The sequence below is a fragment of the Pipistrellus kuhlii genome, unplaced genomic scaffold, assembly GCF_014108245.1.
Source record: "Pipistrellus kuhlii isolate mPipKuh1 unplaced genomic scaffold, mPipKuh1.p scaffold_m20_p_16, whole genome shotgun sequence".
Lineage (NCBI taxonomy): Eukaryota > Metazoa > Chordata > Mammalia > Chiroptera > Vespertilionidae > Pipistrellus > Pipistrellus kuhlii.
In genome coordinates this window covers 1683601-1708055 of record NW_023425471.1, presented here as the reverse complement: position 1 = coordinate 1708055, position 24455 = coordinate 1683601, and the positions used below count along the sequence as shown (strand labels likewise).

General features: G+C 41.3%; 1 protein-coding gene and 1 non-coding gene across 3 annotated transcripts in view; one reads left to right on the top strand and one right to left on the bottom strand.

Annotated features, from left to right (window-relative positions):
• The first annotated feature begins 564 nt into the window (after window positions 1-564).
• Window positions 565-668, top strand: LOC118720301. Its single transcript, XR_004988396.1, has one exon. It is a non-coding gene; the product is annotated as a U6 spliceosomal RNA (small nuclear RNA).
• A 2036-nt stretch (window positions 669-2704) lies between these two features.
• OFD1 (OFD1 centriole and centriolar satellite protein) overlaps window positions 2705-24455 on the bottom strand; it is a 33308-nt gene continuing 11557 nt past the window's right edge. The window contains exons 9-24 of one of the 2 annotated variants that reach the window (XM_045582274.1): window positions 22823-22929; window positions 20810-20864; window positions 20521-20642; window positions 18512-18585; window positions 16679-16770; window positions 15518-15707; window positions 14376-14506; window positions 13738-13849; window positions 11673-12242; window positions 10211-10337; window positions 8457-8569; window positions 7428-7541; window positions 5434-5585; window positions 4207-4362; window positions 3117-3184; window positions 2705-2837 (exon numbers count right to left, since the gene is read on the bottom strand). In XM_045582274.1, the coding sequence (XP_045438230.1) occupies window positions 2795-2837; window positions 3117-3184; window positions 4207-4362; window positions 5434-5585; window positions 7428-7541; window positions 8457-8569; window positions 10211-10337; window positions 11673-12242; window positions 13738-13849; window positions 14376-14506; window positions 15518-15707; window positions 16679-16770; window positions 18512-18585; window positions 20521-20642; window positions 20810-20864; window positions 22823-22929 (2226 nt within the window). In that variant the 3' untranslated portion in view covers window positions 2705-2794. Of the gene's footprint in view, window positions 2838-3116; window positions 3185-4206; window positions 4363-5433; window positions 5586-7427; window positions 7548-8456; window positions 8570-10210; window positions 10338-11672; window positions 12243-13737; window positions 13850-14375; window positions 14507-15517; window positions 15708-16678; window positions 16771-18511; window positions 18586-20520; window positions 20643-20809; window positions 20865-22822; window positions 22930-24455 lie in introns of both variants that reach the window. The other variant, XM_045582275.1, reaches the window with a different exon arrangement.

Genomic DNA, 24455 nt, shown 5'->3' with positions numbered 1-24455 from the left:
CTTCCAATCAGACCGTACCTAGGTGCTGACTGATCGTCCCCATTGGAGCACCAACAGTCTAGACACAACCTCAACTACTGGGCAGCACCAGGAACAAAGAAGGCATGGACAACTGCAAAAGTTTGAAAGGCAACCACTATCTTATAGAACTTAAGGGCCAGACAAGTATCACTGGCACTAACAATTCAGCCCAGCTTGTATTCGTAAAGGAAAATGTTCGGCTCTAGGATTTTCCTGGAAGAATTGACCAGATGAATCCTTCCTGTATTAAGAGTTGGGTGGTCAGCAGTTAGCACTGAGTCTCATGTCCCGGGAAATGCCCTGTCGGGACTGACCAGCAGATCCTGAGTGACAAAGAAATGATTATTTCTTGACATGTTTTTGTGAAAGAGGGGGCTAAGGGAATCAGATAGCCTCGTTCGCCTGCCTCCTTAGGCTTTTATTGTAGCAATAGTTTGAATTAAAATTAATCTTAGATGTTAGTAGGGTATTTTTGAGAAAATATATGTATTTGTAGTGTCTTTAATAAAACAAGGATGTTTTGTGCTCGCTTCGGTAGCACATACACTAAAATTGGGGTAGCGCATACACTAAAATTGGAACAATAGAGATTAGCATGGCCCCTGCGCAAGGATGACACCCAAATTCGTGAAGCGTTCCATATTTTTCAACATTTACAGACAGCTTATACAACTTAATAAAAGGAAGATAAATGATCCAATTAAAAAATGGGCAATAGACCTAAATAGAATATTTTAAAAAGACGACAGCAGGCAGGCCAAGAGGCACATGAAAACATGCTCAAAGTCACTAATTATCCAAGAGATGCAAATCAAAACAACAATGCGGTACCATCTCACACCTGTCAGAATGGCTATCATCAAATCAGCAAACGACAAGTGCTGGCGAGGATGCGGAGAAAAAGGAACCCTTGTGCACTGCTGGTGGGAATGCAGACTGGTGCAACCACTGTGGAGAACAGTATGGAGTTTCCTCAAAAAACTGAAAATGGAACTCCCATTTGACCCCGTAATCCCACTCCTAGGAATATATCCTAAGAAACTAGAAATATCAATCAGAAAGGATATATGCACCCCTATGTTCATAGCAGCACAATCTACAATAGCTAGGATTTGGAAACAGCCTACGTGCCCCTCAGCAGATGATTGTATCAAAAAACTATGGTACATCTACACAATGGAACACTATGCTGCCATAAAAAAGGAATTCTTATCATTTGCAGCGACCTGGATGGAATTGGAGATTATGCTGAGTGAAATAAGCTAGTCAATGAAAGAAAAACACCACATGATCTCACTCATTTATGGATAATAAGGAACATTATAAACTGATGAACAAAAAGATAGATACAGAGACAGTAAAAGAAACAGACTGTCAAATTATTGCAGGGAGGGTAGCGAGATATTGGGGAGATAAGAGATCAACCGAAGGACCTGTATGCATGCATATGAGCATAACCAACGGAGGAAAAACTATGGGGAGGGAGGGCATGTTTGGGAGTGGGGGTGGGGTGGGGATTGGTAAGGAATGTACACATGTAATACCTTAGTAAAAAAAAATAAAACAAGGATGTTTTGAAGCATAAAGATTTCAATAAAACACCCAGGGGCTTGGACTTATTTGGAAAGTCAAGGCAGGGTCTGCTGCCTTTGGCAAGAATCCCCTAGAGGCCTCCAACCTTTCAGAGAACCCTCCTTACTGACTTTTCAACCAGGCAAGCTGGGATGGTTTTTCATCCTCAGAGCACTCCTGGATGCGCTTTAGGTGACGATAATGGCAGTGTCATTAAAGAACTTTCCAGACGCTCCCACAGCAAGCTGCTGGACTGAGAGCTGCAGGAGTACGAAGATGAAGAAACAGGGGCAGCAGCAAATGGGTCTCCTCTTACCTGTGTGGAAGCTATGCTGGTGCTGCGTTTGAGTGCACTTACCTTGATTTGGGTGAAGTTTCTAAAGGATATCCTGCAGAGGAGCAGCTAGTGGCCGAGCCATCCTAGGTCCTGGGATGTCTTCTATGAGAGCAGCTCCAGCACAGCCCAGAATAGAGGCAGTGCCGGTCTCAACACCTGGGTCATGGCTACACAACTGGACGGTCACAAGACCTTGGTCAAAGTCTCTAACCTCTGTGCACCACGTTCCCTAATCTGTAAAATGTGGACACTTCATATGGCTGATATGAGCATTGAGTTAACATAGGTACAGGTTTACAGCGTACCTGGCACACAGTAATGCCAGTAAATGTTATCTTCTCTTCTTACCATCTCAGGGTTTGGGTTCATTCTCAAGACAAAGATGTCAGAGCAAAGCCCAGTGCACAATACGATTTCTGGAGCTAGAATGGAAAACCTGTGTCTTTATTTTCAGGTACAAAGCAAAAGGATAGTGCTGGGGAGGAAGGCCTCTAGTTTGACAGGTAGTAACCCAACTCTGGAGAGCAGGAAAGACAGAAGAAACTTCCAAAATGCAAGATTAGAATTTGACCAATAAGTTTTCAAAGAAATAAAATCTAACACAAAAACAGGGAAAAACCCCTTAACAGCTCATTCTAGTGTAATGAAAGGCCTAAGAATTAGAAATTCTGAAAAGGAATTTCCTGACTAGATTATTTTTGGTTTATACACTAGAGTACCAAATAAAATGAAGGGGAAAAAAAGAAGAAAAAAAAACCACCACGCTGGATTATGCAAACAATTTTTATTGAGAATTCTGTTTATTACAGAGAACATAGGCCTTTTATTGTGTTACATGAGAAAGAAGCTGGGCAACACATGTGTTTACCAAAAGTCATCTGGTTCTTCGTGAGACAGGCCTGGGAAACTAAATTAGGGAAAGACAAAAATTTGTTAAATTGTCAGTTCATTCGGGGACCTTTCTAATGTTCCTATTCCTTCCCTGTGGGGTTTCTGCCCTCACTTAGTTTGTATCATTAGCAATATCACAACTTCAAAATACAACAGTTTTGTTCTGAAGTTAGTAATTTGATTAGCTCAATAATTTCTAAGAGGCAGACTACATCTGAATGGTGCCCTTGGCTGACAAAGCCAGAATCTGGCTGATAATGGTTTGGGTAAGAACACTATGGTAAGGAAAGCATACCTTTCATCTTTGTCACTAGAGGGCAGCATGTCCACTGGTGAACTTTCTCCAACACTCTTTGTTGAGCTCTGATAAAGAGGGGGAAGAATAATTTTGAAATTAGGTATGTATTAATGTATTAATTTTATTAAACACTTCTGATATCTCTGTAAGAACTTTCTGAAATATAATTTAAGGGTTCAAAAGGTGACTTTTAGACATAAAATTTAGCAAGCTCAAACTATCCCATTTACATTCTCAATAGCCATAGTATTCCAGACTTATCTTAGTACCAATGTATTCGTTATTCACTGATAGCAGTTTCATTAATTTCATTCTTGTTCTGAAAATAATGAGACATCTCAACCTTTACAAAGCTGGACAAACCAAGATCTGTTCAATCTTTTACCCAAGCAAAAGCGATAAAATTTTGTCCAGAATAAAATGCCCATAAGAGACTCGAGGCTACTTTTGAACTTTGGATTTTCTCTGCCTTATGCCTTTTTAAAAAAATATATATATATTATTTAATTTTTTTACAGAGAGGGAGATAGAGAGCTAGAAACGTCGATGAGAAACATCGACCAGCTGCCTCTTGCACACCCCCTACCGGGGATGTGGCCGCAACCAACATACATGCCCTTGACCGGAATCGAACCTGGGACCTTTCAGTCAGCAGACCGAAGCTCTACCGCTGAGCCAAACCAGTTTCGGCTGCCTTATGCCTTTTTCTCTCCAATAGCCAGTTAACTGCCACACGTCCAAAACGGAAATCATCCCCAAACACCATGACATTTTGAATTTAAGAAGTAAATTTGCAATGAATACTATAAAATAAATATATTATAATTCAGGTGTTCTTGAATATTTTCAGCTGAAAATTCTCACAAAACAATGATTTTAAAGTTGGCCAAGCTGTCTATCACTTAGGGAAAACATTTATCTTTTACAGATGTGCATGGCATGTGGGGAAGGTTCACCGCTTATGTCTACAGACGCTTATGGGCGTACAATGGGATAGAGAAGGCAGTCTCTAATCCCAAAGTTTTCTAACAAACCACAGAAGCCCTCGCGCCCCCACCCACAGACCTCCGGTTTACAGCATCAGTACCTTATTATCCACCTTCTTCGGGTCTTGGTCCTCCTGGATGATTTTCATGTATTTCTCTAAAGCGTTTTCACCACAAGCAGATTTGTCTTTTATTTCTTCTTCACTCTCTTCTAATTCTTTATCCATTTCAGCCATCAAAGACTCTTCAATTAGCTTCTGTCAAATTTTGGGCAACAAAATAGGAAATACACTCAAACATTTTAAAAACACTTAATACTATAACTCTGATCTTTTACATAAAATGTACACGCCAGAAAACCATTTCCATTTTTTTTTCATTGAAATCATTGTTAGCATCAAAGGGGGACAGGAAATCATATAATGAAGGATGGGATTACTTTGCCTAAAGGGTCTTGTGCTCTAGACCAGTGGTAGGCAAACTCATTAGTCAACAGAGCCAAACATCATCAGTACGATGATTGAAATTTCTTTTGAGAGCCAAATTTTTTAAACTTAAACTTCTTGTAACGCTGCTTCTTCAAAATAGGCTCGCCCATGCTGTGGTATTTTGTGGAAGAGCCACACTCAAGAGGCCAAAGAGCCGCAGTTTGCCAACCATGGCTCTAGACTAGGGGTGTCGAACTCAATCAGAGAAGGGGCCAAAATCTAAAATCCAGCCTAAATTGTGGGCCGAATGGTTTACTGAACAGTCATAAACTGTCATTGTGATGGAAACGCAGCGGAGTGCAGTGATGACAGCGCGGTGCGGGCCACATTGCAAGGCCTGGCGGGACGGATTTGGCCCGCGGGCCTTGTGTTTGACACATGTGCTCTAGACCTAATGAACCAGGAGTTGAAGGAACATGATACGGGAGATTAATCCATGTAAGGTCCAGCAGGCGTGCGAAGTGGCAGAGTAGGGACAGAATCCGGACACAGAAGAGCAAAGACAATCAGGAGGGAGGAGGGCAGGCAGCCTGAAGAAGCCACCTTCCAAGTTTCCTCTGGTCCCAGCCAGCTGACCTGGAAACCCCCTTACAAGGAAAGACCTACAGCAAAGCAGAGTCCACCCCCTGTCCAGGTGTTTTCAGGACCAGTTGAGAATATGCATGCACACAGGCTTGCAAAGCTCCCCTTCTCAGTGCGCTTAAGCACAGAAGAGGATCAGGATGCCTGCAGCAGGCTTTTTGAAAGTTACCTACTGCTATGTCTTTAGGGGACACTAAGGACTCACACTAAGATGTACCATGCAAAAACTAACATGGAGAACTGAACTCTAGTTATTACCCTTCCTTGTTCCAGTTTTTCTAGTTCTCTTCGTTCCTTTTCCAAAGCTTTCTGTTCTCTCTGCCTTTTTTCTTCTTTCAGCTTTTCTTCTTTCAGCAGGTTCCATATTCTTTCTTCTTCACTCTGTTTTCCAACTTCTTTCTCATCTGCGCCTACAGGGACAGAAAATAAAGAACACGTAGCTTCCAGCATCCGTTTTTCCAACAAATGCAGGAATGATGTGCAGGTGCACCTGCTCGGTTCTGTTGACTGCATTGGCCCGCTGATCCAACTTCATGGTTTGGCAGCCTCCAACCCCACTCCTGGCATGGCACCCGCCTTTTGCTTTACTGAGATGAATACAAGTCATCCTTATCACGAACTTCAACTGTCCTCCTCTCCATATCACATTTCTTTATCCTCCTCACCCCTTCTCCTTCCTCCGCCCTGCATTTCTACCTCCACAATGGGTTGTAATCTCTGTAACGCTATTTAGGATTCTGAATTAACCATTAGTCCCTAATTTATAACTCTTCCCAACTCCCACAAGGGCATTCAAGCCTCTCCCACCCAGTACAAAACCAGCACCCTACCTCTTCACCCCCTATCAGCTCGCCATCATTCCCCACTTCCCCTGGGCTGATCCTTTCCTGGGGTTTCAGCTTTCGGCTCTGCCCTAATTTCCTATGGCTCTTTCTCTAGTCTCTCCCCCCAGCCTCATCCATGTTTGTAGCTAGTTCCCTACCATCAACACTTGGAAATCCCACAGCATCAACTTCATACCTGAAGTTACCATTCCTGTTCTTTTAATCATGCCTCTCTATACTACATTCACTCAGCCACCAGGGCTTACAGGCTCTAACTCCCCACCTTGCTGCAATTAGAGTCCCTCTCACCATTTACCTAGACAGATGCGGCTAAAATAACCTAGTCAGTGTGCTCTCCCTAACATCAGTCTCTGCCTTCAAGCAACCCACCTTCATCAGTGCCTGTCACTTCCTGAAGAGAAGACCTGGATTTCTGTTGCTGTATGTGCTCCGGTGGATCTTTCAGGAAAATCTACCTTTTCTTTCTGGCCTGACTTGCTATAGCACCCTACTTCTGCACTGGGAACAATGCACCTTAAGCAGCGGACTCACTGCTGGCTGAATCCAAATGCACCTCCCTTGCTCTGTGCTTTGCTTTCGCTCTCTCCCTAAACTGACACTCCCTTCCTCCCACCTCTCCCATAAAACTGTATCCCTGAGGAAGCCCACACTTAAGTGCCTCCACCTCAATGAGGTCCTCCCTATTCCTAAAGTGACAGTTACCTCTCCACCACCACATTCACACAGTATTTTGTACCTGCCTTGTCACAACCATGTGTATTTGTCTTACATCTATTGTTCTGGGCTTTAACTATTTGTCCAACCCCTGTACTCAAAGCACAAGTCCCCACGTGTCACTGGTTTAACTCAATGTCAACCCCACAGAGCGTATTGCTTGCCTTTCTCTTCTGGCTAAACTTTCCCCCCGGCAATGCTAAGAGACAAACTCACAGGTTCACCAGAGGACTTCAAAGATTTTTGCTCTGCCCCGTTCCAAGTCCCTGGCAGGAAATGTTAGTTTTACTAACAGGACAGAGGCAACACACTGAAGACGTATATGGGTATTAACCACCATTTATTTCATTGTTACACTATAATTTCTCAAGACGGAATGGTTTTTGCGAAAATGTCTTAAGCAGAAAGGTAACTGCTCTGTCAGACTTGGGACAAGCAAAACATATTAAAAGTCATTGGTCCGGGAAGAATAAATAAGACGACTTTCTGTCACAGTTTTCTCCTCTTTATATGTTCAGATTGGGAATTACTTCAGAAATGTCATTAACATTGCTAACACCCCAACCTTAAGACTTTGAATAACTTAAGCTTACAATAAGTACACTCCCACAATACATGAAATAACTTACAGACTCACAGACTGGCGTTCAGTAGCCATCATACTACCTGTAGTTACCACCAAGGAAAACTTACTTGAATAATGAGAGGAGAGAGATTCCTCAGGAAGAGCGGCTGCAGCCGCGCCCAAGGGAGACATGTCACCAGCTGGATGGAGGCCACTCACTTCAAACTGCATTGACATGTCCGCTGCATCTATGAAAGGTACAAAGGAGTGTCCCATGAGTCCTTAATAACAGCAAGAGAAGGCGGTGCAGCATGGGATAACTGATCGCTGAACGCTCGTCTCAATCAAAGCGACCATGCCAGAACTTTCTCTACAGAATTAATCTTAAGACATTTCAGCATAACCACCTGCCAACGTATTCGCTTCTCTAAGTGTTCTTACACTTAAAAAAGAATTTTTTTTCAAAACTAGGTTCATAACCCAACAGGAAAGTGACAGGAGAATTCACCTGGCTTGCCGACAATTATTTGAACTCATTTAAATAGCAAGGCATTAACACAATTGCTAAGGTTAGCTGCAAAGAATTTGCAAGTTTTACTAAGGCCTTTCATTTAATTGTTCAAAATATACTTTCAAACTGGGTGATGAAGCTCAATGGCGAAATGATAGGTTATATACAAATATAAAGATTTCCTAGAGGACACTTTAAGGCAGGGCCAGAGCCAGGACTCCAGTTTCCAGACATGGAAGCTAATATACTTTCACCTCCATTCTCTCATGAAGAATGAGTTTTCTACATCTGAGGCAGTTGACAGAATCTGTATAACTTAAAGGAACTAACTTGGCATCTTTATATCCCATAAAAAGGAATAAAATAAATTTTAAAATCGCTTATTTTAAATCTGAGGTAATCCCAAACTCGGCAAATTAAGTGAAGGGTTCACTTATGGTCTTAGCTCTAACTTTGATATGATTGGTTATCCTGATATTTTTAAAAAATGGAACTCAAATGTACCTCTTAACATCTTTGTGATACAAAAACAAAGCAATCTATCTTTATGTTTTTATCAAAAAATACAAATGTAATTTGTAACTACTTTGATTTTTATAACAATGGATGTTTCACCCAAACTTAGCTTTCTACATTTTAAACTTATATTTGAACTTACATTCAAAAGATAATTCAAGTTCCTCATTATCCTTAAAAGATAGTTCATCCACCTTTGAAGATTCATTTCTGTCTTGAACTTCAGTTTGTCTCGGATAAAGACTAGGTTGGAAAAATAAAATTCATGAGTGTGAAGCAATAATAGGGTAAAACCAAGAGCACAGGACTATGAAAAGTCTTTGTGACTCAAGAAAAGGCTCTAGAGAATGAACTGTGCTCAGTGAGAATGAGAGCTGCTCTGCACTGGGCGCACTCCATGCACCAGGCATCATTCCAAGCAATCAAGACATTAGCTCTGGCACTCCGCCGAACCACCTTACACTGTGAGGCAGACACATTGTTGACAAGGAATAATGCTGCACTCTCAATGCTGTTTATTTCTCCGAGAACCACAAAACATTACCTGTAAAGAGCAAATTCTATACAGAATCAGGATGAGTCAGCTGAAGATGCAATACTGCAAGCCCCATGAGCCCTAACTCCCAAGTGGATGTGTCCTGTCTCTCCTCTTGGCTTTATGAGAGCAATATAAATACATATACATTACATGCATTAGGATCATGATGGGTACATGTGCCAGTTTTCAACACTGTACACTGAAACTGAATCAATAGCAGATAGATGCTCACCCTGGAGACCAGAACTAAGCAGCCAGAGTCTCCCTCCATAAGGATCATGCACAGACAGGAGTCCCACATATGACTCAACAATCCCAACGTGTGGTGACCCACAGCCTAGCTTCTACATACGTCTACTCCATTCTGCTTCAACAATCAGACCTTACAACCCACTACCAATTCAGAATTTATCTCAATAGACAGATTAGAATTTTGTTTGTTTGGACTTAAGTACCAAAATGTTTTTTAAAATATGTTCTTATTGACTTCAGAGAGGCAAGGAGAGGGAGAGGAGGACAGAAACATCAATGATGAGAATCAATGATCAGCGCTTCCTGCACAACCCCTACTGGGGATCGAGCCCGCAACCCAGGCATGTGCTCTGACCAGGAATGGAACCGTGACCTCCTGGTTCATGGGTAAATGCTCAAGCCACACCAGCCAGGCCCAAAATGTTTTTTAAATGACTTTTTAATGATGTGTGAAACTACTTCAAGTTTAAAAATAAACTGAAATTTGCTTTTGCAGATTTTTTATATTGCTTATTTATCTCTATACACTGAGTCTATTCGTGTAACTATGAAGATGCTTATTGCTACCATAGTGCATAGTGCACACATCAGGTTTAACAAACAAAGAAAAATTTACTAAAAGGAATTTTCCCCAGGTAATTCAGATGATTCTTAAAGATCACACACCATCTTGCAATCTAACTGCAAATTCTACACTCCACGTGGTCCTGAGCATCACTTTAAAACACACCACACAAGCCCTAGCTGGTATGGCTCAGTGGATAGAGCATTGGCCTGCTGACTGAAGGGTCCCATGTTTGATTCTGGTCAAGGGCACATGCCCAGGTTACAGGCTCGATCCCCAGTAGGGGGCATGCAGGAGGCAGCCGGTCAATGATTCTCTCTCATCATTGATGTTTCTCTCTCTCTATCTCTCCCACCCCCTCTCTCTCAATCTCCCCCCCCCCTCTCTCTCTCCTCTCCTCTCCTCCCTTCCTCTCTGAAATCACTAAAAATACAGTTTTTTTAAATAAATAAAACCACCACACAAGTCAGGGCTGAGACCACATGCAGCTAACCCAACTTGGCTGGGCCAATCATAACATAGGACTTACTCGGCTTTCTGCTCCAGAGGGTTGAAGAACGAATAGAAGGAATAGCTGTGCCTAGACTCAGTTGATGTAGGCTGGAGCATTCTTTCTGGACAAGAACTGGGAAAAGCAACTTGGGACTGGCACAAACCTAAGGGGCAGAAGATATCAGGGCAAGAATAAATTACATGGAGGAAAAAGCAATGTGGTTTCTAAGTTCTATTAGTTTGAAATGAAATTGTTATTCTTGCAAATAGTTGAGTATGATGTATAAATGATCCACAGCATTAACAATTCAAGCACCTAAATGAAACTGCAGTGATTACAATACTAATCTATCCTATCTAGTATTCTATCGAATAAGAGTAATATGCAAATTGACTGTACCTCCGCTACACCAACAAAACATGCCAACCAGCCATGCCCATCAGCCAATCAGAAGCAGGAAGGAGGCTTGGGTTTCCCCAGCGATGGAGGAAGCCAAGCTTTCTTCCTGCCCTTGCCGGCCCTAGCCTCTGCTTAAGGCTACAAAGTTTAAGTAAATTCCAGATACCAGGGCCTCTGCTTGGGTCACGGGGGGGGGGGAGGGGGGGGGATGGCCATCCTGCAAACCACCACAGGCTCCTCGCCCAGGTCACCCCATTCCCCAAGGGAACCACCACCCTGATCCGGGACACCCTTCAGGGCAAACCAGCCAGCCCCCACCTGTGCACCAGACCTCTAACCAATCTAATAAAAGAGTAATATGCAGATTGACCATCACTCTCACACAATATGGCTGCCCCCATGTGGTCAAAGATCCTTCCCCCATGTGGACATAAGATGACCACCACAAGATGGTCAGTAGGGGAGGGCAGTTGGGAGGGACCAGACCTGCAAGGGAGGGCAGTTGGGAGTGATCAAGCCTGCAGGGGAGGGCAGTTAGGAGTGACTAAGCCAGCAGAGAAGGGAAGTTGGGGGCGACTGGGCCTGCAGGGAAGGGCAGTTAGTGGCAAACAGGCTGGCAGGGGAGCAGTTAGGCATCAATCAGGGAGGCAGGCAGGCAAGCAGTTGGGAACCAGTAGTCCTGGACTGAGAGAGAGATGTCCCAGGTTGGAGAGGGTGCAGGCTGGGCTGAGGGACATCAGCCCGTGCATGCATTTTTTGCACCAGGCCTCTAGTAAAATATATAAAACTAATCAGTAATAGGTGAAAAGCCATTGTCATTCTCTGAACACACCTGCATGCCAAGCAAAATGCTGGTACTTGCCACTCTATCCCATTGCCTCCCACACCAATGTTGTGCCATAGGCGAGAAGCCGCTGGTACATAGGCAACCACGGGTGCAGTGAGGACACAACTAGAGATTTCTAAGGCCCAGGACTTTCCCAGGCCCAACTAAGCATGAACTTTCCCCTCCTTCCTGCTATCTAGGGCTCTCTCTTACTCAGATAAAGGGTCTACTGAGGATCATCCAAGTCCTGCAACCCTTTCTGCAAAAGCTTACCTTCCAGATACATTTCACTATCTAGGCTTCGGTTAGCAAGAGGAGTGGAGGAAAGGCGTCTGTCGGGGCCTCTGCAGAGCCATGAGACTGCATTGCCCAACGCTTGTGCCATGTTGCCTGCAGGATTTGGGGGCACAGCTGCTTCCTCCGCAAAAATACTTCTTTCTGAGGAACCTGAAATGATGTTCTTGAGAGTTTCTTGCAAGTGCAAAGGTGGCAGACTCTTGGATGATCCTGGGCTTCTAGCGGCAGAGCACTGACCACTATCAACTCTACCACGGTAATTTAGGAAAGCTTTTTCTAAGCTTTCAGCTTCACGCTCTAGCTCTTTCATTCTTGCCTTGGTGCTCGCTACAAACTCAATGTCAGAATCTGGGGAGCTACCATCCGTGCTTGCATGTGTATAACTTAAGACCCTTGAAGCAATTGTGTCTGCCTTCAGCTTTTCCTGTTCGAGAAGATTTTTCAAGATAGTCCTGTGTCTTTCATCCTTAGGAGGCCCCATGAATCCGCTGACAGCACAAGGAAACAAAGATGTCTTTGGATTGCGGTACACTTCATTCTCTAGGGCTGCAGGTTACACAGAGATACGTGACCAATGAGCACAGAAAGTTCAAACATGTTTGAGAGTTATTTTTCGAAAAATGAAAGGAGGTAGTAATAAGAACAAACATGCATACTGAACAATTTCTGAAGCCATGGTAATACTAATTATTTATTAACATTCATTGGGAGCTTTTTTATGTACCAGCTTCATAGGCCTTCTTTCTTAATACATGATTATTATTTCATGATCCATAATACACAATCTTAATATCCAAAAAGCTCTGAGAACTGAAAACTTATTCATAATTTATTTGGTTGCAAAGCCTAAGCGGACCTGAACTCACCTGGTTGATAAACCATTCATACTCTTTATTTATTCTACCCAGCATGAACAGTCATACATTTGACTGCAAGCATGGTTTACTACAGGAACTCCCAGGGCTGTGCCAAACCACTGTAGGGCCCAAGTTTCAGATAAGGGTGTGAGGACCTGCAACCATAAGTCTAACAACTCTCCTCCTCCCACATTACAGGTGGGGGGCTTAGGCTGGGTCACACAGGCAGTGAGTGACTCCCTAAGCAAAGCCAGTACATGCAAGCCAGTCTTGTGGCCGCTACTCTCCAGCAATGCTTCCAGAGTAATGCATGTGTTTGAAAAGGTTCCATCCTCAAACTATTTTTCATCCTTTGAGATCACTGTGAGTTCAGCTATGGGCAGTTTGACAAATTGAGAGAAAATAAGTTAACAGGAAGGAGTAGAAATGAGTAGAGATAAAAACAAAACTAGTGTGGGAGAAGAGAATAAGAACTGAGGAGGAAAGAGTGCCAACAGGAACTGAGGAAGGCTCAGGACCAGGAAGTGTGGAAACTAGTTCAACTACTAATCACACAGAAACTTCTTTTGAGCTTCAAAGCAGCAAAAGGTATCTCAGCTTCAGTTATGAAGTAGGAAGGGGCAGATAGCATGCAACCTCACGGAAAACATACAATAGTAACATGATAGCAGTAACCCTTCCAAGAGTCTGATGTGTCCCAGTTAAATGTGCCCAAGGTCAATCAACTAACCTCAAAATCAGGGTGCAAAAACAAAAACATTACATATAATCAGTATTATGTATGCCAATGTGACAAAAGCCACCCGCTTCTCCCATACTGGCTTACTCATCTCTCAAGAAACATGTAAAACCACTAAAGAGTCAGACTGATCTTATCAGGGTAACAAGTATAAAAGGAAAGCCTAGGTCCACAATAAATTTGAGGTACGTCACCACCACACCTTTCTTGTTTGGGATATGTGGCTCTCCCAGGGCATAGGGCACCTATAAAAGCAAGTCACATTAGCTGATAACCAGTTGGTATCCCTGAAATAGACAGGGAGTTTTACATCTAAGATGGCATATTTCTATGTCTTTTCCCCTACTAATTACTAAAATTTAAGTAATAATCATTATATTTCCAAAAAAATCAGAAGTTTTACACACACACACATACACATTTATAGGTTAAAAATGTCTCTAACCTGTCTGAGTTTGTTTCAGTTGCAATTTTAAGTCAGCCACTTGCATATTTAAATTGTTTACAGAGGCATCATAATCTAATATCTGGGCCTTCAGCTTTGCAGAATGCTCAATCTGAAAAGATTTAGAGAAGGGAAAGAAATCAATGTAAAATAAATCCCAGTTCACTTCAAAAGGAACAAGTCTTTTATCCAGCTTTTCTTTTCCCCTTTGCCCATTCTGAGCAGCTTTATGCCTGTATCCCACAGGTCCCTAGAAAACAGCAGCAGAGCACACAAGTTTCCCGCCTCCATTTTCACTCATCTCAAAGAGCAGATCTACAGAGCATGAGGCAGACACCAGAGTGTCAATAGTTCTAAGTCACAGAGCAAGAACCAAGAGACACACCAGTGGGCACCATTGGGACTTGGACAATTTTGTATTTATACGAGCTTGCTTTCCTCGGGATTTTATTACTGTTATGAACATAGTCATATCATCACTCGAGCATTTTCTCAGATGAAAGGATACCTTATTATAGCGGGGGAGTAATTTCTGATGTTAAAATCAATCTGATTTACAATGGCATGACATATGCCAAGTTTACATGTGTACACAGTGGACTGGCCTAACACCTGGCCAACCAAAGAATAGTACTCACTTCACTTTGCAGCTGTCTGTGCATAACTTCCTTGTGGTTTTCAAACTCCTTATGCCCTAACAGGATAGTAGCTTCTGCTTTCTTTAACTGTTTCTGCAAATTTACCAGCTCAGGAGATGGCTGAGCTATGCCTAAGAAGGTAAAAAAGCCTAGTGATTATCAACAGCAAGTTTTCTCATTTCACTTAGCAAAAGCAACTAAGGAGATTTTAATTTTTTTTTTTTTTTTTTGTACACACGTAGCTAATAGTATCTTAATTCTTTGGAATGGACTTAGAGCAATCCTGACTCTCAAATTTCAGAATTTAATGCATGCAAATAAATGCAAACTTCACTACTTTTCCTACTCCCATTTCAAGTAAAAAAAAAATTCTTTCAAATCCTCAAGTTAACTTGAAAGCCCACCTCTTTCCTCTACCACACACAGAAGGCACGGAAGGAGCCCTCCATCAGAATCTGGTGATGACTACCCTGGGTCCAATCTGATCTGTGCATCTATCAGCAACACTTGGGGTCCAGGCAGACAGCAGATGGAGTCCGCCCATTTCAGTCACTGAAGAACCCTCTAATAAAGGGTAACTCATGTAGGATAGCCACAAAAGATGGTGTGGTTCCCTGGGCTACCAATGGGGCCATGCTGTTAACACTCCTTGGCCTAAAGGGTCAGGGAAGGAAGAATTCCCAGAGGTAGAGAGAATAAGCTGGCATAGGCACAGGCACTTGTGAGAGGCCATCCCACAAGCAATGGGATCTTGCCTGGCTGAGAGGCACAGGGCCAGCCCACAGCCAATGTACTCAGCTGGGGGAGGGGAGAATGGCAGGGAGGGGATAACCACCACCTCACCTCATTCTCATCCCTCCTTCCCAGCAAAGAGGGTGACCCCACTGGCCAAACCTGAACAGCAGAGGGCGAAGGGAAATTGGTGCAATCCAGAGAGGCAGATTTGTACAGTTTAAAAACATTTCTTCTTAGTCACACTACTAATACAACAGCAAGCAAAAAAGGCAGTAACTTCAAATCCAGAGTCTTAAGTGCATAAAATTTTTCTGATTGAAGCATCCTTTTATAGGTAGTACAACGCAGTTTCATAATACTAAGCTAATATGAATTACAAAGACATGCATATCAGGAAAAAGACATACAGTTTAAGAGATGCACTTTTTCATTTCTGCTCTCTTCCAGTTGTTGCATAAGTAATTTATTTTGAGCCTGACACTCTAGTTTCTCTTCTTTTAGACGTGAATAGTCACTCATCTCTTTCATCTTTTCATTCAGCAGGTGGTTTTGCTTGGTTATTGCCAAGGACTGGGACTTGAGAGACTCAAGCTCAAGCTGGAAATGAAAAAAAATTTGCATTTTTCAATGAACAGTGACTGAAGTACTGCTTACTCAAAAGCTGGCAGGCTGCTTTAAGCTGGGCATCACAATGCAATTAAGGTCACCGGACAGAAGTCTTATTCTCTGCAGTAAGAAAAGCCTGACTTCGGGGGAAGTTCATCCAACCTCATACTTATGCAGAATCCTGGCCTACAAAGCAAGTGCTTCTGCTTAAGTTTATCACCTGTTTTCCAGATGCAACTAAGGTTCCAATAGCAATCAGACTGTAGCAATGTTTTTAAATATGAAAAGTGAACTGTCACAAACACGCTGTGGGTGCTTTCCTTTTCTTTGTACATTTCATGTTTGCATATAAACGCTTACAAAGTTTTCAAATAAATAAGTCATTATAGCTGCAAAAATACATTTTATGTGCAGGATATATTCACGTTATGTCAAGTTCTAGCTCGTCCTTCAGATAGAACATGTGATGAACAGAAGGAAAATAAAGTGGCATGTGAAAAACACATTTCATTCTGTTTTAACCTGTAAGATACTATGTAATGACAGTAATGTTCACCTTCTGCTGATGGGAAGGGAAGAGGCTGAGGCAGAAACTAAAATGCGCAGGACACCTGCTATGGGTTAGGCACATAAGTCAGCTCACTAAGGAACCTCAACCACCAAGGAATGTGGGCAGCACCCCAATGCTTAAGGAACTTGTCTGAGTACACAAGCAGGAAGGGAGAGACACAGGATTTAAGCAGAACTCCAGACCCCAAAGGATGTACTTCCTGTGCTTGCCTGGGAGACTAAGACTGAAAGGAAGAACTACTGAATTCATTTAAGTTGGGCCATCACCATCTTAGTCATATAATAGTCCAAATACATTAAGACAGTAACAAGCTAAATTATGTATGACTGACATCAAAATTCCATATACTGCCTAACATCGATTTCAAAAAAACAATAGGCTTAGCAATTACCTCAAGTTCTTTCACACGAGTTGCACAATGATAGAGTTCTTCCTTCTTTGAATTAAGAGCCAACAGCTGCTCTTGCAATTGTATAGCTTTTTCTGAAAGAGAGAGCCAACCAATTAAACATACTTTTTTAGTGGATACAGAACTCATTTAAGAATTTGTGGCCAATGTCAGAACTAATGATCGTTATTTCATCATCTAAAATAGCAGGTGTCAGAGTCCAAAATCAGTAGGGCAAGTAAGAAATAAGCCCTTTTTCCCAATTGGTGATGGGAAGTTAGTCCTAACGGTCCCTATGTGGTGAGCTTCCTATTACACACACCAACCAGAGTTACACCAGGTGCTTAGAGCCCTCCTGCCCAGAGATCTGAATTTCCTTAAACACGAAGATTTGTCTTACGATGTTAGTCACTATTTTGTCATTTTCACTTCATCTAATACAAGTCTATGCAGGTATTATCATCAAAAAATAATTAGCTGACTACATAACGGTACTAATTCCTAAAGAAGTATTAGTCTCCACAAGATAGTCACAGAGGAGCAGCCACACGCTGGGTGTCCTTGCAGGTCTCCATCAAGTACCCAGCCCTGGTTTACTCCAAGAAGTCCTTTGAAATTTCCACTGAAGTTCAACTTCTTGTCACAGGCAAGTTCCTAGAAATATACTGAAAGGTAAAATACCTAGAGATTGAAAAATTATTCAACTTTCCTTCATAGTGCTGGGCTAATTATATAACAGTTCAGGGGGGTTTAGTCTAGTGGAAATAACATGAGGCCTAAAAACGTAAGTTAAAGAAACTGGGTCACAGGAGACAGAGATGTTAAAATAAAATTTCCCGTAAGTAAAAAAAATGGAGTCTCTCATGGTAAAAACCACAATGAGATATCACTCTGAACCTATCAGAATGGCTATCACCAATAAATGAACAAACAACGCGTGCTGGCAGGGATGTGGAAAAAGGAAACCCTCATACACTGTTGTTGGGATGCAGATTGGTGCAGCCACAATGAAAAACAGTATGGAGGGTCCTCAGAAAATTAAAAATAGAACTGTCATATGATCCAGCAATTCCACTTCTTGGCATATATCCCCCAAAACCACTCATTTGGAAAGATATATGTATGCACCTCTATGTTCACTGCATCATTACTAGTAACAGCCAAGATATGGAAGCAACCTAGACGACCACTGATAGATGAATGGATAAAGAATATGTGGCTTATATACACAATGGAATATTACTCAGCCACAGAAAATAATGTAATCTTGCCATTTGCAACAACATGGATGGACCTAGAGGGTATTATGGTAAGTGAAATAATTCTGTCAGAGAAAAACAAATACCTTATGATTTAACTTATATGTGGAATCTAAAAAAAATTAACAAAACAAAAACAGACCCATAAATATAATTAACAAGCTGATGACTGCCAAAAGGGAGGGAGGGAGATGGGATTAAAAAAAATCCTGAAAACCCTACTTTCTCTCAGGTTAAGTGTCATTTTTTTATATACTTTTCTTATTTAAAAAATATATTTTATATTTTGTCCTGACTGTGTTGCTCAGTTAATTGTCAGTGGATCAATGTTTCTCTTATAGATGTTTCTCTCTAACCCCCTCCTTTCCTCTCTAAAATCAAAAACCTATTTTTTAAAATGTAATATGTATATAAAGTTGGTTAAAATCCTGCCAGTAAATAACTGATCTCTGTGAATATACAAAAGGTTAAACAGGAAGGTTTGCAAAAACAAAGTGAAAGACAATGATTATTTTTTAAATTTTGTAAAAATTGAAAGGGCAAAAAAATGTGTAATTTTGTAGTAATAATGCATCACCTTTATTCTTTCTGTCTTCTTCAACAAGTTTGTTAGTTTTGGCAATGTAGTCATCCTTTAGCTCAAGTTGATACCTGAGAATCAGAATGACTAAAATGAGTTTCTTGTCACTTTGTGGACAGATTCCTATCAATGTGTTGAGCTTCTGGGGCACCCGGGTGCTTAAAGGCATGAACATGACCATATATAACTTCAAGGTCTCTCAGTACTAAGGCCAGAGATCCAAATTCTGAATATACAAGGTCCAGTAAGAGCCTGCTGCAATTCTATAAACTGGGTCCCAAGAACTCATGTTATTGTGAGGTTACTGAGAACAATTATTCCAAAGGTCTGGACTGACACGAAAAAGTAAATTAAGTTAAATTTACACTGACACAACTGACTAAATCCCAAAAGATAAGAAATCAGTCACATCCAATCCATCTGCCTTGCCCCGCCTCCCACCAGAAAAACTTTAGCCTCAGGGGCCAGGCACAGTGTTCTGAGCCAACTGCCACCGCCTTCATATCTGGGTTAGCAATACTAAAAGGCACACTTTCAAGCAGTTTTACTTATCTCCACCAACTGCTACTAGCAGACTTTTTGGCTCAGAGATGGGAGGAGGCAGGGGAAGCAGTCCTGTGCTGAGTATCCTGCGAACTCCAACCCTTGCTAAAGTCACAGAGGATACCCAAAGCAATGTAAGTTAATATACACACTTACTCATTTAATCCTAAAGTTTAACAACTACAGGTATGTCAGTGTTTGCTACTATACTCAAGGAGCTCACATAAAAGTATATAACGATAACATCCATCATTTCAAACTCAATATATGGAAAGGTACTATATTTTTTATCAGACTTCTTTGAAAGAATAAGCTTCAAGATAGTGAAGGCCTTGGGGGGAGGAGTGGTAGCAGGCTAGAAGGGATTAAATAGGGGAGGGGGAAGGACATACGCAATACTTTCAATAATAAAGATTACAAAAAGAATAAGCTAAAGAAATATTTGCAAGTACTCTGTAATGGAATATTAATGACAAATTATGGGCAAGGCAGTAAAAAAAGGGGGCAATGATTAAGAAATACCAGAGCAGCTCAGTTGAGTCATCTCTTCAACAAGAACTTACTCAACGAATATTAACTAAACACTTACTATGTGTTAGATATTATACTGAGCACTGGTGAGAAAAGTTACCATATGGATTTAACATCTTTGCATTAAGGTATTATAGTCACTATAATACAATAAAACACAGACTATAGGAAAGCATAGTAACCAGTTATCCATATTTTCCTTTCCCTGTATACTTTTTTCCTTCATATAATTAATTTGTTTCTTTTTAAAAAATATATATTTTATTGATTTTTTACAGAGAGAAAGAGAGAGGGATAGAGAGTTAGAAACATCGATGAGAGAGAATCATCGATCAGCTGCCTCTTGCACACCCCCAACTGGGGATGTGCCCGCAACGAAGGTACATGCCCTTGACCGGAATGGAACCTGGGACCTTTCAGTCTGCAGGCCGATGCTCTATCCACTGAGCCAAACCGGTTTCGGCAAGTTTATTTCTTTTGATTCTGGCTTTGCAGAATCTTGAAGGAATACAAGGTACATGTCCCATGACAAACACTATAACCACTAGGTAGAATAATATATAAAGTGTTAGATACCGCCATCTTAGTGGCAGTACAAGTGGAGTATGGAAAAACAGAACTAAAGGTGATTATAATTCCACTTTTACAGCTCATCAGCAGTGTGAGCTAAGAAAAGTCACAAGGTGCCCTAACGATAAAAGCAAATTACAGGCCTTCAATACATGTTAGAGAAGCTACAAGTAAGAACGAGCAGAGATGTTATTCTCTTGTACTGTAACTCTGTAAAACTATGCTAAATACTCATGGGAAAGGCTTGCCTATCAATGAAAACATGAACTTTCACCAGAAAAATGTTAGTCTTATCTGCTTCACTAGTGTTGCCATCAAGTTAATTCAAACATATTACTTATTTAAGAATGCCAAACCATTACTTTAGAACTTCATTCTTGAGCTTCTGGTCAAAGTTCTCTTCCATACTCATTATATTCAGCTCCCGTCTCTTAAGTGCATCAGCCACAGTTTTATGTTTTTCTTGTTGTAGCTTCTGGGCCCTGAAATTAGCAAAAACAAAAAAGCAGATAAAAAGCTGTAATATCTGAAAAAAAGACTTTAAGAGAAAAAATAACGTGATTTTTAGCTCCATGGACTAAAACTGTTATGTGACTGTCACTTCTAGGAAATAAATGAAAATAGCCAGAATCCTCCATCTATACTATAAACTGGCCAAGTTATATCAGATCTGAAATAGCAGACGGAGCAGCATGGTGGCACCAGGCTGCAGGGAGTGGGCAAGTGTCCATCCAGACCAAAGTGCTTTTTCACAAAAGACAACCCAAACTTAAAAAAGTTACAGATGATAAATGGCCGAAATCAATCCAGGTGAAAACAATGCTATTACATTAAAGCTACATACCAAACTTCAGTGTACTTTAGTACTTGTTCTTCTATAAGATTGTTTATGTGAGATTTAACTGATTAGCCCATATAAAAGATTTGTTTTTGGAATTTAATAATCTAGTGATTGAATATTGAAAAGTGCGCCAAACGAGAGAAAATGTAGATGGATCAATGAGAACTTCCAAATACTGAAGAATGGAATGACCTTCAAGTGAGACCTTAAATCAACCACAAACCAATCCCAGATCCAGGTAATCAGGTTCATAAGGTACTCAGATCAAGCCATGGGAAGTGTTAGGGAAAGCTGACCATTTCAAGAAAAAAAAAAAAACTCTTTGTGTTAGCTCCCTCTGCTGGCTAATCTGTAAAGCAATGGAGCAGTAAACTACATTTACTGACTTATACAGCATGCTTAGAAGCCAGGAAAGGTTAGGGCAGTGGTCGGCAAACTCATTAGTCAACAGAGCCAATTATCAACAGTACAACAATTGAAATTTCTTTTGAGAACCACATTTTTTAAACTTAAGCTTCTTCTAACGCCACTTCAAAACAGACTCTCCCAGGCCGTGATATTTTGTGGAAGAGCCACACTCAAAGGGCCAAAGAGCTGCATGTGGCTCACAAGCCGCAGTTTGCTGACCACGGGTGTTAGGGAAAGTGAAGATAAAGTGATGATGTAATCTTGAGCCATCTCCATCCAAATTTTGTCACTTTTTCTTTGATCTCATGATCAATTTATCACTACTGCAAAAAACAGTAAGTTAGGCAGAGAGGAGAAATCAAATGAATTAAGCCTACATAAATGAGAGAACATGCCCTAGCTTAGGGGTGTCGAACTCAATCAGAGAAGGGGCCAAAATCTAAAATCCAGCCTAAATCGTGGGCCGAATGGTTTACTGAACAGTCATAAACTGTCATTGTGATGGAAACGCAGCGGAGTGCAGTGATGACAGCGCAGTGCGGGCCACATTGCAAGGCCTGGCGGGACGGATTTGGCCCGCGGGCCTTGTGTTTGACACATGTGCCCTAGCTGGTCTGGCTCACTGGATAGGGCGTTGGCCTGCGGACTGAAGGGTCCTAGGTTCCATTCCGGTCAGTGACACAGGCCTGGGTTGCAGGTTCATTCCCCAGTGAGAGGCGTGTAGGAGGCAGCCAATCAATGATTCTTATCATTGATGCTTCTATCTCTCTCTCCCTCTCCCTTCCTCTCTGAAATCAATAAAAAAAAAATTAAATGAGAGAACATTAATAAAGACTAGGGTCAAATCCTCTAATGAAATAAGAGTATCTGTGAGTGTCAACTAATAGCAGAACCTAATGGGAAAGAAAGCTTATTGCATAAATGAGACTGATGAGCATGCCATTAATGACAGGTAAGATGTGAATAATTAAATATTGGTGAGTACTTTAAAAAAGTACACACACATCACAGTTTCACCCAGAACAAGTCAAGTCAGAGCTACCGCATTTCCTCTGACAGCAAAGCAGTTCAATATGTTTGCAATTCAATTACTTTATGCATATGCAACCTTAGGTCTGAATGACTGAATGTAAGTGTGCAACATGATTTTTTAGAATTGTTAGCTCCTTCCACATACTGGTCTGGTTTTATTGTAGCCTAATGATGGTGTCTCACTCTGCTAGTCATCCCAATGTCTAATATTTCAAAAGCAAAATCCTAGTCTTTGTTTCTCTCAACTTGTGCCTTTTAAAACCAGGTGATGGCACCTTTATAACCAAGAACTCTACTTGGCAATTAGCATTAGAATAATTATATGTATTTAGTTCTTTTTAAACTCACAAACTCTGAGTATTAAACATGAAAACATTACTTACAAGTCAAAAGCTTCAATTCTTTGATTCAGCTCTGCTTCTCTGCCTCTTAGCAAATCAATATCTTTTAGTAGAAGCTGCCTTTGAGCATAAATTTCTTTTGTCTCCATCTGTCAAGTAAAGCATTAATTTTTAGCAAGCAAGCTGAAGGAAATAAAATAGATTTGAGCTAATGGACTGCTTCTTACATTCCAGAGAACAAAGTAGACATTTAGAGGAACAATTTCACTTTTAAGAGGTTCCACCTCAAGGTATGCATTTTGCCTGATCTAGTTACACAAGAATTTACTACTTTCCATTACTGTTAAGCTACATTACCCTAGTATTCCTAGCATCCCTTGTGTAATTATTCTATTTAATTAACATGTTACTTAAAATTTTGATAAATTCAATTAAAAAAAAGAAATGAAACATACATTCAACAATAAAACTTAACAAAGCAGAATCCCCATGGTTCTGCAATTGTTGCCTGAACATTTCAATTCACAGGAGGTTCTGCCTTGGTCAGCATGAGCAAGCTGGTATGAAGCCCCAAAAAACAGGCCACACTTCCATTTGCGTGTTCACTGAGCAAGGATTTACTAAATATTATGTCAGAAAGCACACTGGGAGCTGAATATGAAAAGAGGAATACAGTCCTCAACTTTTACAAAATTCCCGATTTACTAAGGGAGAAACCATCATACTACAATGTGATGATTTCACAACCAGAGTCCAGTCTCCACAGCAGGAATGACACCTAAATGAGTCCATCAATGGGAATCAAGGAAAGTGTACCAGGAGGCAACATTTAAGCTGGAGTTTGAAGGACATGACAGTTTTATCAGGGAGAGAAGGGGACAGACATTCGGGTGGCAGAGTAAAGGCAAAGTGTCTTTGAGAATGGCAACCTTCTCCAGAGCAGAGCCTTCAGGGAAATCTGTGACTAAATGGAGACAGTGGCTAACAACTAACTGGTTGATTTAATCTAGTCAATTACCTTGAAGATGAAAGTGTTAGTCTGAACACAACCCATCATCTCGAAAACCAGTGCTTCCATTTATTTTTATAGCTAAAATGAGTGCAATTCCCAGAAATGCTACCCAAAATCATAGAGGGGGTACAATCACCATTAATAACTAGGTCTTACTGAGAAGCTCAAAGTAAGGATTGATGCCTGGACGAAGCCTTTTACTCGACCATCTCCTGGCATCAGTTAAGTTCTGGCTGCACATAGGAAACCATTCCCCCAATCTAATCATGTCTGACCCCCTTGGGAAAGGAACAGTTTTCCCTAAAGGAGTGGATCTGCTGCTGACATGCACTTCCCACCACTCCTCAATCTCTCCACAATCTGTCCAGTCCCTTTCCTGGGTGCTAAGACTACATGAATGATGCCCCAGACCCCTCTAATCCAGGAACCTTCACCTTTGCTTGGATGGAAGCACAGTGCATCTGGTTTCCAACTGCACCTAGAAGCTCAATTGTAACTCTTGTCCTCTTTGGTCCACCATTATGCTTCCACCTGCCAGTCTCCCCAGACCTACTCCTTGATGTCTGAGATGGCCATGTAGCTCTCCCTTCTCCCCCATGTTAGTAGCTATCCACCCTCTGCTCTGGCTCCATTCACCATCATGCTGAATCTCAATGTCTTCAA